This window comes from Geotrypetes seraphini, chromosome 4 (genome assembly GCF_902459505.1).
Source record: "Geotrypetes seraphini chromosome 4, aGeoSer1.1, whole genome shotgun sequence".
Taxonomy (NCBI): Eukaryota; Metazoa; Chordata; class Amphibia; order Gymnophiona; family Dermophiidae; genus Geotrypetes; species Geotrypetes seraphini.
The window spans coordinates 261,331,808-261,347,390 of record NC_047087.1 but is presented as its reverse complement, the minus strand read 5'-3'; the positions used below and the strand labels follow the sequence as shown (position 1 = coordinate 261,347,390).

General features: G+C 44.6%; 1 protein-coding gene and 1 non-coding gene across 8 annotated transcripts in view; both read right to left on the bottom strand.

The window, feature by feature from the left end:
* IDE (insulin degrading enzyme) overlaps positions 1-15,583 on the bottom strand; it is a 229,545-nt gene that overhangs the window by 179,655 nt on the left and 34,307 nt on the right. For all 7 annotated transcript variants that reach the window (XM_033940203.1, XM_033940207.1, XM_033940204.1 and 4 more), the window contains exons 3-4: positions 9,107-9,314; positions 2,689-2,858 (exon numbers count right to left, since the gene is read on the bottom strand). In XM_033940203.1, the coding sequence (XP_033796094.1) occupies positions 2,689-2,858; positions 9,107-9,314 (378 nt within the window). The remainder of the gene's footprint in view (positions 1-2,688; positions 2,859-9,106; positions 9,315-15,583) is intronic.
* LOC117360183 lies at positions 2,191-2,304 on the bottom strand. Its single transcript, XR_004539389.1, has one exon. It is a non-coding gene; the product is annotated as a small nucleolar RNA SNORA17 (small nucleolar RNA).

The window sequence follows — 15,583 nt, the reverse complement described above, 5'->3', positions numbered from 1 at the left end:
AACACCCCGCCCCATCCCATGTTCAGCATTTGTTCTCCTTTCTTCCAGGTGTTTCTCTACCTCTCTCTCTCCCTTCCTCCCTCCCTGGTACAGAATCTTTCCACCTCTCTGCAATCTCTCTCTCTCTCTTCAATCTATACACCCCCAAGTCCAACATCTGCCCCCCTCTCTTCTGCCTCCCCTTTGTTTCTGGTTTTTCCCTCTCTCTATCTTCCTTCTGCTAACATTTTGAGTCCTCCCACCTTTGATCCAGGTCTTTCCGTCTCTCTCACTCTCTTTGTCTTCCCCCTCCCCAGGGCCTGGCATCTCTCTCTCTTCGGTTCAGGGTGTTTCTCCTCTCTACCCTCTCTAGTCCAGCATCTGCCCTGTCTTCCCCCTCCCTTTTGATTCAAGTCTGCTTTCCCGCCACTCCTCAAGGTCCTTTTCTGTCCCCGCCCCCGGTGTCCAGATCTAGGGTCTCTATGAGTTTTCCATTTGGTAGCTTTTGACTGATTTGCTCAGCATATTGGGGGGTGCTATACTCACAATCACAGCAGTCTCTCTTGTAGACCAATAAATGCAAAACGGTTAATTACTTGCCCCAATCCCATTTCACAATGTATCAGGTAGAATTGTGCTTTTTTGTCAAATCCAGTTTAATGGTTGGAAGATGAACATTCCCTACATATCCATCTTCCTGGTGCATTTCCCGTTCTTTACTTTGGGATTCAAAACTTAATGCAGAAGCTAATTGTGCTGTATCCTAATGATATTGCTGAAAACTTGAAAATTTGTTTTGCTGGGCTTCTTCTGTTTAAAGTAAACCTGTATGATGTAACTTTGATATTGCAGCCTGCTGCCCACCGGGGCCCTCGCGATGGGCGGGGCCTTACCTCCGCTGCTTCCCCGCCCCTACTCCTTCACCTGATGGTGCATAGCATTGATGTTGCAGCCTGCCGTCCACTAGGGCCCTCACGACGGGCGGGGCCTTACCTCCGCTGCTTCCCCGCCCCTACTCCTTCACCTGACGGTGCATAGCATTGATGTAGCAGCCTGCCGCCCACCAGGGCCCTTGCGACGGGCGGGGTCTTACCTCCGCTGCTTATCCGCCCCTTCTCCTTCACCTGACAGTGCATAGAGTTCCAGGCCGCGCCAACCCTCTTCCCCGCCCCTACTTCTCCGTGAGCAGGGAGGGGTAATTTGCATAGTACTCAAGGCCGCGTGCCACAAACGCTATACAAATTACTCCTCCCTGATTATGGTGAAGGAGTAGAAGCGGAGAAGAGGGTTGACGCGTGGCCTGGAACGCTTTGCAAAATACCCCTCCCTGCTCACAGTGAAGGAGTAGGGGCAGGAAAGAGGATTGGCGTGCGGATTCGATGCTGGTGGTGGGATTAGCAGGGCTGCTTGTAGATCTGTGGATGTAAGATGACAGCCGGGCGCTCCCCTAAATTAGCTGGGCAGAGCGCACGCCTAAAACACGCTAGGGAGAACACTGTACTTGTTTGAAAAAATGAGTGAAATGTGTATGACATGATATAGAAGTAATAACCCATATAAAACAACAAATCCACAAATGCATACGTACTTAAACTAAACCAATTCTGAATTTAGAAGTGATTTACTAATTTTTTATGTGGACAGTCAATGACGATACGTCTCAAAATTTGACCAGTTTGACCTTTATACTACATGAAAACTCAGTAATGATAAATACATAACTGGACTGTTAAAAGTAAACACTATAAAGAAACAAAACAGGATTTTTGGCTTTTAACATTCTTAACTGTGATGCTACATATAAAACAATACTGCAGAAAAACACCTTCATTACATGTCAAAGAGGTCAGAATCCTTCATATGTGCAATCGACATCACGCGAGAAAGCCAAACAGCCAAGCACCCAACATCTGTGCCGAGCTTAACGTTCTCAGGTTAATGGAGAACTGAGAGGCGGCATTCACTTATGTATGCTCCCTAAAGTGTACCAGTGGCTCCATGCCCTCAGCAAGAAGGAAACCATCATGGACAAGCTGTAAAAAAAAAAAAAAAAAAGTTAGGGCTGTGCTTGAGCGCGAGGAAACAAGCACAGCCCCTATGACCGAAAGCGTGCTCCAGTGTTGGAGAATGAATGGGAAGGAGGCGGTGTTGGCAAGAGCGTGCTCGAAACACTGGAGAAGGAGTCTATCTGAAAGTAAGAACGGAAGGCTGGGGGGAAGTCGGAGGACACTGCAAAGAGCGCACTGCAGCACTTCCCAACTGACTCTCTCCCCTCATCCCCTAATGCAGAAGTGGCAGCGCTGCCACTCCTGCTTTAGGAGACCTGAAGGGCAAGCACGGTGAGGCATATTTTTTTAAAAACATGAATCGATTTGAATTGATTCACCCGAGTGAATCGGTGAATCGATTTGAATCGGAAATTGGGCAGCACTAATCTGTACCTTTTGGGAGTTACTGTTGTGGACTTCCTCCTCTTTTTCTTGTTGTGATTATACTGTTGCTGCACTAATAAAGATACGTTAAAAAAAAAAACAACACCTAAAAGTGACAGTTCTCTTTTCAGACTGTCTTTACGGGCTCTGTGGATGATATCACCCATATGTGAGAATATGCTGCCTGCTTGTCCTAGGATAAAACCACTTCTACAAGTCTGAATGCCAAAACACACATACAATACCATAAGAGAATTTAATTCAAATGCGGACTAACCTGTTCCAAATTTACTGAATGGATGGTTAGAGTTTCCCGTAGCTTTCTCTAGTTGAAACAATCTCCAGGCATCATTCATCAGGTTCTTCTCATGCTCAGAATCAACAGCATTAACTTCTCTTTCTTTACAGCTTTCATCAAATAAAGGACACAGGAAAAACTGGGCAAACCTTTAAAAAAAAAAAAAAAGTTTTATATTTACTACTATTAATTATTTCTATAGCGCTACCAGACATACGCAGCACTGTGCAGAGTCACGAAGAAGAGAGTCCCTTTGTACACTCACTATTCAGTTTTTGCCAGTGCTGTGTGGCACATTGTAGAGGTTATATTGTTTGCACTTTAGCTACCTGCTTAGAATGTTCTATATTTCACTGCAATATTAAGCATGCCGACAATAATGCCATGACTTTGCTAAGCATACCAAGATACAATGGTGACTTTACATTGCATTACATTTATTGACTTCTTAACCTTTCAGTTCTAGGCAGATTACAATCGGAAATATCTAGCCATTTTCTATCTAGTACAGGGTGGTCATTGGGTTAACATAGCTTGACATATTTCCTAAATAGCATGGGTTTTTTTATTTCCTTTCAAAAGGGTCTGTAATTTGGTATTGTTCTTAATATTCTGACATCTGTCCAGTGAAAACTGACACCTTATCCACTATAGGGCCCTGCTGAGGTGCTCGCACTGCCCCAAAAGTCCCCAGACTCGGAACACAGGTATTTGGCGCCAAACTTCAGAACGATCTCTGGGTGACATTGTTTCCCAAAATCACGGACCCAGGCCAACTTCCCAGTCCTGGAGGGACTGAAGGAGGGAAAGCCCATAGTTCCCACCCATCCCCCAGTGCACTATAGGACACAGGACATGGTCGCTGATCCGGTGCCAATCTGGTATACAACAAACAAATGATCCACGAGAAAGAAATTTGTTTCCTGCAAGTAGTGGAGCAATACTCTCTGCACATATGAAGATTTCTGGCCTGAGCACCTGTTCCCTTGTTCTCAAATGCAGGGAGGTAAACCTCTTGATTTAAAACGGAATGGTAAAAATCACACCCGACAGAAAAGCCAGGACTGTGTGAATGGACAAAGATAAGATTGCTGATGTAGTGTATTTAGATTTTCAGAAAGGAAATTCTAAGAAATTTCAGGAGATTTGGGAGCCATTAGCAAAATATTGTAATGTTTAATTAATATTTTTCCCTATGTTGTGCACATCCGGGAGGGGGGAGGATGGGGGTCTGTTAGATTTATATATTTAGATATATAGGGGTTCATTATAGAAATTTCATGTGATTACATTATGATTGTTCAGGAGGAAGGGAGGGGGGTCTAATTCTGTAATGGATATTAATGGAGTATTAAGTGTGTTATCTATATAATAAAATGCTAAGCGCACATGCGCACTCTTATCGCGTGCTTCCCTGATCCCTGATCTGTCGGGCTGTGGCCGCAGGAGTGCGCATGCGCACTTAGGGGTTTTTTTCATGTAAGACAGTTTGTCTTCGGCGGCAGCATCTTCGCCTCCCCAACCCCCCTTCCCGGCACACCTGAACCCCCATTCAGCCTCCCATCCGACCCTCCCACCGCGGTCTGCCCTCCCATCCGACCCTCCCTTCCCGCGGTCTGGCCGGCTCCCTTAGTCCCTTGCTACCGCCCCTCTTCCCTTCCCGTGGTCCCGACAAACCTCCTGACTCCAGCAGCGGTCGCAGCATTCTAAACATGCTGCTTCGCGGCCTTCTACTGCCTTGATTTGCTCTGCCGTGTCCCTGATGACATACTTTCTAGCACCCGTTAATGTAACGGGCTTAAACACTAGTTGATGTATAAAATGTGGTATTTATTGTTACACTTACTGTAAGTTTTGAAAATAAAGATTTGGTGGTTTTTTTTAATATTCTTTATTCATTTTATATTTACATCAAGTGTACAGAAAATAATAACAAATTAACTTAATTCATCACTTGAAATACCACAAATTTTCCCAAAACAAAATTTATTTCCTTCCCACCCACCATTCCAATATCTTTTAATACATACAATATAATAAAATAAGAACATAAGAACATAAGAAGTTGCCCCGCTGAGTCAGACCAGAGGTCCATCCTGCCCAGCGGTCCGCTCCCGCGGCGGCCCATCAGGCCTAATTGCCTGAACAGTGTCCATGACTAATTTTGTAACTGCCTCTAATCCTCTAATCCTATCCCTATTACCTACCTCTACTCCTGTCAGTACCCCTCAATCCCTTTGTCCTCCAGGTACCTGTCTGGACCCTCTTTGAAGCCCTGTTGCGTGCTTCTGCTTATCACATCCTCCGGTAGCGCGATCCATCCATCCACCACCCTCTGAGTGAAAAAGAACTGAGTCGCACTTCAATGAAGGCTCTTGACAAAGTATTCAAAGGCAAGAAAATAACTCTAAGTGAAGATCAGGCTTGTCCACGGATGCGAAATCTGGACACTACGGAAACAAGCTTTGGTGCTGGAGATGGATTTTATGCATGCCATGGACCACCAGAAGAACTAACATTGATTCTGGAAGAGATCAAACCAGCTATGTTACTCGAAACCCAAATGGGATGAAGATACAACTGTCTTGTTTTGGTAATACTGTCAGAAGAGAAAGATCACTGGAGAAGGACATCATGCCTAGGAAGGTTAAAGGAGCCAGGCGAAGAGGGCAACCCGCAATCAGATGGCTGGACGTGTCGAAAACATGGGGATGACGCTGGAGGACCCCACCAGACTAGCACAAAACCGATCTCTTTCCAGATCTGTAATTCACCAAGTCACCAGGACTCAAACACAAGTCAATGGTACCTAACTGGTAGGAATAAAGGAAACCATTTGAACTATTTCCTAATCAATTTATATTAAAAAATATGACCTGGCTCGCCATCGCATTATGCAGCACTGGACTTCTCTGAGCCCCCCTTCTTTTTGGCAATGGCGTTCTTTGGGAGCCTTAAACTCAATACTCTGATTTAATTGTGGAGTGTATCTTGATTTGTTCTGGATCTTCATATCTCTCTGCTCTGGGGGATGAGGGATGGGGATGCTGGGATTGTCTTTTGGCGGGGGGCCCAAACCTGGTGTGTGCCCTAGGGCAGTGGTTCCCAACCCTGTCCTGGAGGAACACCAGGCCAATCGGGTTTTCAGGCTAGCCCTAATGAATATGCATGAGAGAGATTTGCATATGATGGAAGTGATAGGCATGCAAATTTGCTTCATGCATATTCATTAGGGCTAGCCTGAAAACCCAATTGGCCTGGTGGTCCTCCAGGACAGGGTTGGGAACCACTGCCCTAGGGTCATAAGGTCCTGGGGGGAGTGTGTTTCTTCTTTTTCCTTTTCTCATTGGACTGGCTTGTCTGGTCCTGTTTTGGGCTTTCCCTGCTTAGGGGGTCCCCAAACTCCCGTGTGTCACCGGGATGACCTTGTAACTTCCCCCCTCCATGTTTGGAGGGGGAACTGGGGGCGTGGGGGTAGATTTCAGGGATTTTGGGGGTATGAGGGTGGATATAACTGACATGTGACATTGTATTATTTTGCCTTGTTCTAGCGGATTTCAAGCTATTGTTTGCTGTTTTTCTATTTTGCTGTTTTCTTCTGATACCGCTCTTTTTTCAGTCAATAAAAATGGTTTACAATCTAAAAATATGAGAGTTGATGTGCTGAGACCTATACCAATCTGCACAATCATAATAGCATCATTACCTTTATAAACCATTCAGATATATTGGGTACTTATAAAGTATTCCATTGTGGTTCAGTGATACTTATACTCAAATAACTCTCATGGTGCTGGCATCCCCATATGTGAATTTAGGCTAACATGTCTCAAGCGCTCAAAGCACTCCCCAACTCAGATCTGGTTCTCACCATAGCTTCATCAGAAGGAATGACCACTGTGTAGCAAAACTCCTATTTCAAGTCCAGAAAGACTATCCACAGATCACTTTCACATGTCTGATTTCATTCATTCTCTTCAAAACCATTAATAAAAAGTCAACCCCCCCTCCCAAATCTTTCATTTATGTAACGTCAGGGAAAAATGATAACTATTCTTTACAATAATTTATCAATGATCCCCACACATCCTTAAACTTATTAAAATATCCTTTTTGAATAGCTAACACTCTTTCCATTTTATACATGTGACACACTGAACTCCACCAAAAACTATAATTCAATCTTTTACAATCTTTATACGTTATTTGTTGAATGGCAACTCCTGTTAGAATCAGTAAAAGTTTATTATTTTTGGAAGATATTTGGCTCTTCGCTCTCATAGACATGCCAAATAAAACTGTCTCATACGATAATGCTACATGATTCTCTAACAAGCAATTTATTTGGCCCCAAATTGATTTCCAAAAAGCCAAAATAAATGGACAATAGAACAATAAATGATCTAAAGTCCCTGCTTCGAGATAACAATGCCAACATCTATTAGACTTAGAGCAATCTAATTTTTGTAAACGAACAGGCCATTGAGATGCAGTAATTTAATGCTTAATCTCAATTATCCAAATGTCCCTGAGCCCAGTTTTTGGTTTTTTATTCATATATCCAGATATTAATTTGTACCACTGTGCGGCCTGGTGTCCCAGGAAGTCTGCCTGAAAGCATAAGAACTCTAAACTAAATTGAGCATTAAGATTTTTCCATTCAGGGAACCCCGCCTGAATAGCTTGCTTCAGTTGCAACCACCTATAACTTTGTGATTTATCAAGACCAAATTTATGCTACAACTGTGAAAAATCAAGCAGTTTACCATTAGATATAACATCATCTAACGTACGTATACCTGCTTTAATTCAATACTTCCAGACAATCTTAAATCCGCTTATTTGAATCTTGGAGTTTAGCCATATAGTTTGATTTTAAAATTTTTGAATTGGAATAGGTGTGAAATTATTGACATACCATAAAGTTTTCCACGTATCTATTAATATTCTATTTTCTTTATACAGTCTAGGCATTTTGATACTAAGAACATGACCGAGCCTAATAGGGAACATGAGCTGCCATTCCAACCACAACCAGTCTGGGAGCTTTTCCATGAGCTCTGGGAGGACCTAATACATACCCTGGCGCATAATATAGGCTTGATGATACCTACAGAAATTGGGAAAATTTACCCCTCCCTCCACAATTGGCTTTTGTAAAGACACTAAGGCAATTCTAGCAATTTTACCCAGCCAAATAAATTTTGTAAGAATACTATTTAATTTTTTATAAAAAGACCCCTGAAAAAAAACTGGTATCATACCCATTTGGTAACAAACAACAGGCAAAATCATCATCTTAATAGTTTGGACTCTCCCCCAAGACAGATGTAAAGGATTCCATTGCTCACACAATTCTGTTACCTTTTGCAATAAAGATTTTTCATTTACCTTCATTGTATCTTCTAGCGTGTTTTTTATCCAAATAGCTAAATATTTTATTCCTTCCTCTTTCCAGATAAAGGGAAATGAATCAAATAAACCTTTTGCACAATGTACATTTAGAGGAAGAACTTCTGATTTATTCCAGTTTATTTTATATCCTGAAAATTTCCCAAATTTCTGTATCAATTCAAGCAAACATGGAATGGTTGTTCCAGGATTCCTCAAATAAAGTAGTATATCATCTGCATAAGCAGAGACCTTATACTCCCTACCAGAACGCGGAAGATTTGGGGAAAAAAAGATTTTCAGAAAGCTTTTGATAAAATCCTTTTAATCTGTTGTTCTGTATATCTGCTGTATGTGAAGTTATAACCTTGTTGCTAAATCCTCTACTATGTATGTGAACTTGTAACCCGTTCTAGGCTCTTCTGGGAAGATGGGCTAGAAATTCGACTAAATAAATAAAGGTTTTGATGTATTTTTTCTAACTGAAAATGATGTAGCTGTTTGTATTGATCTTTGTTTCTTGAATCAATTGTTAAAAAAAAATCTGGTAAATAATCAAAGTTAGTTCAGCTTCTGTACCCTGCACACTTAAAGATAATGCACAGAGGTCGAGCTCATATCTTTGACTCAGTTTCTGAGGCTTCTAAATTTGTGAGCACTCTGGATAAGCCACGTGATTGTATTTGCTTATTTTCTTATAAGAGTATAATGCAGTTGTTGTCTATGATGGTCTTATTTCCATGCCTGGTTATCTGTATTACTTTCAATAAAATATAGTACACTTAAAAAATATATACAGTATTTGAGAAAAAAAAAATACATAACGAACAGGTCAGTGCATGCAAACAGGCAAATTACCACAAAACGTTTTCACAAAGGGCTTAATGCCATTTAGTAGAAGGTCTCCAAAATGAGGAAAACTGGTTTCTAATGGTTTCAGTCTATGTAGTCTGATGTGTAGCCAGGTAAATACAAGTTAACTTGTAAAATTCTGATTTAGTTTTACCTGTCGAGTGCACCTTCTAAGTGTTCGTGTGACACATCAAAGTAGTAGTTAGTGTGCTCTCCACTGGTGAAAGCATTGGAACTCCCAGCATGCTCACTGAGAAACTGGCTGTATTCGTTCTCTTTTGGGTATTTTTTTGTTCCTAAAAATAGCATATGTTCACAAAAATGGGCCAAACCAGCAATATTCGAGGGATCAGACAATGATCCTAGAGGAGAAAAAAAAAAGAAGATTACTGTGGCAATGCCTCACGTATGCTCAGTTTTGATAATATGATGTGCACAGTGATCGTCTAGCCTGCTAACTAAATAATTCACTCATTTTTCGGAGTCTTGCGCTTACTCTACCATTAAAACAAGAGGACAACATCTTATAGCAGTGCCCTATGGAACTACTTACTGGTTGTTATACATCATGTATCCTATTAAAGTTGCAAGCCTATTTGAAATCTAATTAGATGACACATTTTGAAACAAGCCCCAACTAGCCTGGGCCAATCAGGTCTTAGGATTAGTGGGGATGGGCGGACCCGCTATGCCTAAGGCCTGATTGGTCCAGGCTTCTAGAGCCTGGGCCAATCAGGGCTTAGATTTAGCGGGGATGGGCCAGGAAGGGGCGGGCCCCTCTCATTTCCACGAGGCGGGCCCGTCGGCTGGACGGCAGCAAGACCCGTCCAGCCGACCAACATGTAAAGGTTAGTTGGGGGAGGGAGGGGTCGTTGGGCTTTCCGGCAGGAGGATTGGGCATCCTCCTGCCGGCGATTACCAGTTGGGGGGGGAGGTGGGTTCCAGGGGGGTTCTGGCAGGAGGATTGGGCATCCTCCTGTCGGCGATGGGACAGGCGGTGGTGACCGCGGCCGCTATACTTATTGCAGCAGGGAGATCCCTTGCTGCCATAAGTATAGCGGCCGCGTCTACTTAAAATGTAGACCAGCATTTTGCTGGCCTACATTTTAAGCGTCTCTTCCTCTACTAGGGAGACACGTAGGGCCGCCTAGGTTTGCCTAAGGCCCTTAAGCGAGCTTAGGCATCTTGCGGGCCTCCCTAAGCTCCCGGAGGCGCCTTCAATATAGGCGGCCTGCCTGGGGAGCATTTTTTTTAAAAAAACGTGCATCCCAATTGGCTGATTAGACAGCTGTAGGACGCCTACAGCTGCCTAAAATCGGAATGCACTTTGGAAAATCAGGGCCTAAATATCTCAAAAACAAATTACATCACTTTTCCACATAATCACCCTGTTTTGCCATACATTTTTCCCAAAGTTCTCCTAACTTCTTAATGCCATCACAGAAAAGAATGTTTCTGGTCAAGTGCAAAAATATGAGTGCCGAAACGTTTTGAAGAACCCTCGTAGTTTTGAGATCACATGTGGAAAGGTGTAGAAAGTTGCCCAGAACCAAAGGGAAAGGACTGGATAGAGTAAATAGTGATTACACCAGACTATGAAGTGAATCCACTTAAAACAATAGCAGCACTGTGTGGAAGGTTTCCTAGAAGCTTCAATGATATAAATTTTATTAAAATATGGGAGCCATTAACATCTTTTTGTCATGATAAAATGCCATTTTTCTATTAATTATACACCACTTAGTATTAGGTGGGGGGAGGGTTTCAAGAATATGATCTTATAATGATTTATGGGCTTTGAGGGAGGGTGGGGGGGGTTACCTTTGTATTTATAAGATATAAAGCACAGTTACTTACCATAACAGGTGTTATCCAGGGACAGCAGGCAGATATTCTTGACTGATGGGTGACGGCACCGACGGAGCCCCGGTACGGACAATTTTAGAGTGATTGCACTCTAAGAATTGGAAAGTTCTAGTAGGCCGCACCGCGCACGCGCGAGTGCCTTCCCGCCCAACAGAGGCACGCGGTCCCCAGTTAGGATAAGCCAGCTAAGAAGCCAACCCGGGGAGGTGGGTGGGACGCAAGAATATCTGCCTGCTGTCCCTGGATAAAACCTGTTACGGTAAGTAACTGTGCTTTATCCCAGGACAAGCAGGCAGCATATTCTTGACTGATGGGTGACCTCTAAGCTAACAAAAAGAGGGATGGAGGGAAGGTTGGCCATTAGGAAAACAAATTTTGCAAAACAGATTGGCCGAAGTGTCCATCCCGTCTGGAGAATGCATCCAGACAATAATGAGATGTAAAAGTATGAACTGAGGACCAAGTAGCAGCCTTGCAGATTTCCTCAGTCGGTGTGGAACGGAGGAAAGCTACAGATGCTGACATAGCTCTAACTCTATGGGCCGTGACAGAACCTTCCAGTGTCAGTCCGGTCTGAGCATAACAGAATGAAATGCACGCTGCAAGCCAATTAGACAACGTACATTTAGAAACAGGACGTCCCAATTTATTCGGCTCAAAGGACAGAAAGAGTTGGGGAGCTGATCTGTGGGGCTTAGTACGCTCTAAATAGTAAGCTAGAGCCCTCTTACAGTCCAAAGTATGTAGAGCCTGTTCTCCAGAATGAGAGTGAGGTTTCGGAAAGAAGACAGGCAGAACAATGGATTGGTTGAGATGGAATTCAGAGACAACCTTAGGGAGAAACTTTGGATGTGTACGCAGAACCACCTTGTCATGATGAAAGACTGTAAAAGGTGGATCCGCAACTAGTGCATGTAGCTCACTGACCCTCCTGGCAGAGGTTAGAGCAATAAGGAAGACCACTTTCCACGTGAGAAACTTGAAAGGAGTCGTAGCCTAAGGTTCAAACGGAGGCTTCATTAAGGCGGAGAGAACCACATTGAGATCCCAGACTACAGGGGGTGCTTTAAGAGGTGGTTTCACATTGAAAAGACCCCGCATGAACCTGAAAACCAAGGGATGAGCTGAAAGGAGTTTCCCATGAACTGGCTCGTGAAAAGCAGCAATAGCACTGAGGTGGACTCTGATGGAAGTAGATTTGAGACCAGAGTCAGACAAAGAAAGAAGGTAATCCAACAAAGTCTCCACTGCAAGGGACGTAGGATTATGATGATGAAGACACCAGGAAGAAAATCTTGTCCACTTCTGATGATAACATTGCAGAGTTGCTGGTTTCCTGGAGGCATCCAGAATAGAAGGAACGGGCTGAGACAACAAAGTATCATTCGGAGTCAGCCCGAGAGATACCAAGCTGTCAGGTGCAGAGACTGTAGGTTGGGATGCAGAAGGGTCTCCTGATGCTGTGTAAGCAGAGAAGGAAACAATGGAAGAAGAATAGGCTCCCTGGAACTGAGTTGAAGTAGAAGGGAGAACCAATGTTGTCTGGGCCATCGTGGAGCGATGAGAATCATGTTGGCCTGTTCCCTCTTGAGCTTGAACAAGGTTCGTAACATGAGAGGTAGCGGAGGGAAAGCATACAGGAACAGATTAGACCAATCCAGGAGAAATGCATCCACTGTCAGACGGTGAGGAGAGTAGAGTCTGGAGCAGAAGAGGTGCAGCTGGTGATTGTGAGGAGCTGCAAAGAGGTCTATCTGAGGAGTGCCCCACTGAGCGAAGATAGACTGTAGAGTTAAAGGATCGAGAGTCCACTCGTGAGGCTGGAGAATTCTGCTGAGTTTGTCCGCCAAGGAATTCTGCTCTCCCTGAATGTAGATCGCCTTCAGGAAGAGTTGGTGATCTGTGGCCCAAGCCCAAATCTTCTGGGCTTCCTGGCACAAGAGGCGAGAGCCTGCCCCACCCTGCTTGTTGATGTAGTACATTGCAACTTGATTGTCTGTGCACAGCAGGAGGACTTGAGGGAAGAGAAGATGTTGGAAGGCCTTGAGGGCATAAAACATCGCTCTGAGTTCCAGGAAATTGATGTGATGCTTCATTTCTTGGGCTGTCCAAAGACCTTGAGTTTGGAATTCGTTCAAATGAGCTCCCCAGGCGTAAGGGGAAGCGTCGGTGGTGATGATAAGTTGATGAGGAGGTAGATGGAACAGAAGACCTCTGGAGAGATTTGAGGATATCAACCACCATTGTAGAGACTGACGAAGAGACAATGTCACAGATATGTGTCGTGAGCAGGGATCCGTCGCTTGGGACCACTGGGTAGCTAGGGTCCATTGAGGAGTGCGCAGGTGAAGACGTGCGAAGGGTGCGAAGACATGAACTGTGGAGGCCATGTGACCCAAGAGTATCATCATTTGCTTGGCAGAGATGGAACGTTGTGGAAGCACCTGCTGACATAGAGACTGAAGAGTGTGAAGACGGTTGGACGGCAGAAACGCTCTCATGAGGACTGTGTCCAACACCGCTCCAATGAATTTAAGTCTCTGAGTGGGGATGAGATGAGATTTGGGTAGATTGATCTCGAACCCCAGAAGTTGTAGAAACAGAATGGTTTGGTTGGTGGCCAGAAGTACTGTCTGAGATGAATTGGCCTTGATTAACCAATCGTCCAGGTAAAAAAAGACTTGAAGGTGGTGAGATCGTAGAAAGGCAGCCACCACAATCAGACATTTGGTGAATACTCTCGGAGAGGAGGCAAGACCGAAGGGCAGCACCTTGTATTGGTAATGACAATGATGGATCATGAAGCGGAGGTACTGTCTGGAGGCCAGATTGACCGGTATGTGAGTATATGCCTCTTTGAGATCGAGGGAGCATAGCCAGTCGCCCTGAGTGAGAAGAGGGTAAAGAGTGGCCAGAGAAAGCATTCTGAATTTCTCTTTGACCAAGTATTTGTTGAGATCGCGAAGATCTAGGATGGGTCTGAGATCTCCTGTTTTTTTGGGGACTAGAAAATAACGAGAGTAGAATCCCTGTCCCTGCTGATCTAGAGGAACTTCCTCTATGGCGTTCAGAAGGAGGAGGGATTGAACCTCTTGAAGAAGGAGGGAAGACTGAGGAGTGTTCAAAGCAGACTCTTTTGGTAGACCGTGGGCAGGAAGAGTCTGAAAGTTGAGAGAGTAGCCGTGGCGGATGATGTTGAGAACCCACTGATCCGAGGTGATGGTTTCCCAACGGCTTATGAAATGAGTAAGACGTCCTCCTATGGGCAGCAGAAGATGAGTAGATGATGGGATACTGGCTATGTCCTGGAGAATCAAGTCAAAAGGGTTGTGAGGATTTTTGTGGAGGAGGAGGCTTCACTTGCTGTTGCTGCTGAGCTGGTCTAGCGTTTTTCCTCTGTTGTTGCCTCTGACGCCTGGGTTGTTGAGGAGCCAGTGGCAGAGGACGAGCCACAAATCGACGTTGGTAGGCCGATTGCTGGCGGAAGGGCCTGGTGGGTGGGGTCTTCTTTTTTATTTTGAGGAGAGTATCCCACCTAGTCTCATGAGCCGAGAGCTTTTGGGTAGTGGAGTCCATGGATTTCCCAAACAGCTCATCCCCCAGGCAAGGTGCATTAGCCAGTCGATCTTGATGATTGACATCAAGTTCTGAAACTCTAAGCCAAGCCAGTCGACGCATGGCCACTGACATAGCCGTGGCTCTAGAGGTCAGCTCAAAGGTGTCATAGATCGACCTGACCATGAACTTACGAAGTTGTAAGAGCGATGAAGAAGTTTGGCGAAAGGCAGATCTTTTTCGGTCAGGGAGGTATTTTTCAAAGGTGGACAAATTCTGAATGAGATGCTTAAGGTAGAATGAAAAGTGGAAAGCATAATTCCCTGATCTATTAGCCAGCATCGCATTCTGATATAACCTTTTGCCAAACTTATCCATGGCCTTACCTTCTCTGCCAGGAGGGACAGAGGCGTATACACTAGCTCCCGTGGATTTCTTTAAAGTGGACTCCACCAAAAGAGATTCATGAGGGAGCTGTGGTTTGTCAAAGCCCGGAATAGGTATGACCTTATATAAGGAATCCAGTTTGCGGGGAGCTCCTGGGACAGTCAAAGGTGTCTCCAGATTTTTGTAGAAAGTCTCTCGTAGTAAATCATGGAGAGGCAATTTCAGAAATTCCCTTGGAGGCTGGTCAAAATCCAACGCATCGAGGAATGCTTTGGATTTTTTGGATTCAGCCTCCAAGGGAATAGAGAGGGAGTCACACATCTCTTTAAGAAAAGAGGTGAAAGAGGTTGCATCAGGCTTAGAGGATGGATCTAAAAGAGAAGGATCCTCATCCCCCGATGAACACTCCCCCTCAGAAAGAAGAGGCTCCTCTGAGTCACCCCACAGATCAGGGTCCCTTACTTGAAAGCTGCGGTCCCGGGATTCCGGTGTGGAGGGTTCTAGGTGTCGAGTTTTGTGAATCGACTTACCCGACCTCTGGGAAACGGTACCGGGAGATGTGATAGGCTGTGTCGGTGCTGAAGTTTGCACAGCCTGGTGTAAAGACCTAGGTTCCGGCGCTAATGTCGGCATGGATACTGATGAAGCCGAATGCACCGGTACCGACAGAGTGGATGCCGATAAAAGAGGCTGTTCCACTGCCGGTACTGGTGGCTCAGACCGGACCGGGACAGGAAGGCTCGGTTGCAAAAGAGCAGGAAGGAGCTGCTGTAACTGCTCCTTGAGCTGAGCCTGCAGGACGGCAGCAATTCGCTCGTCCAGG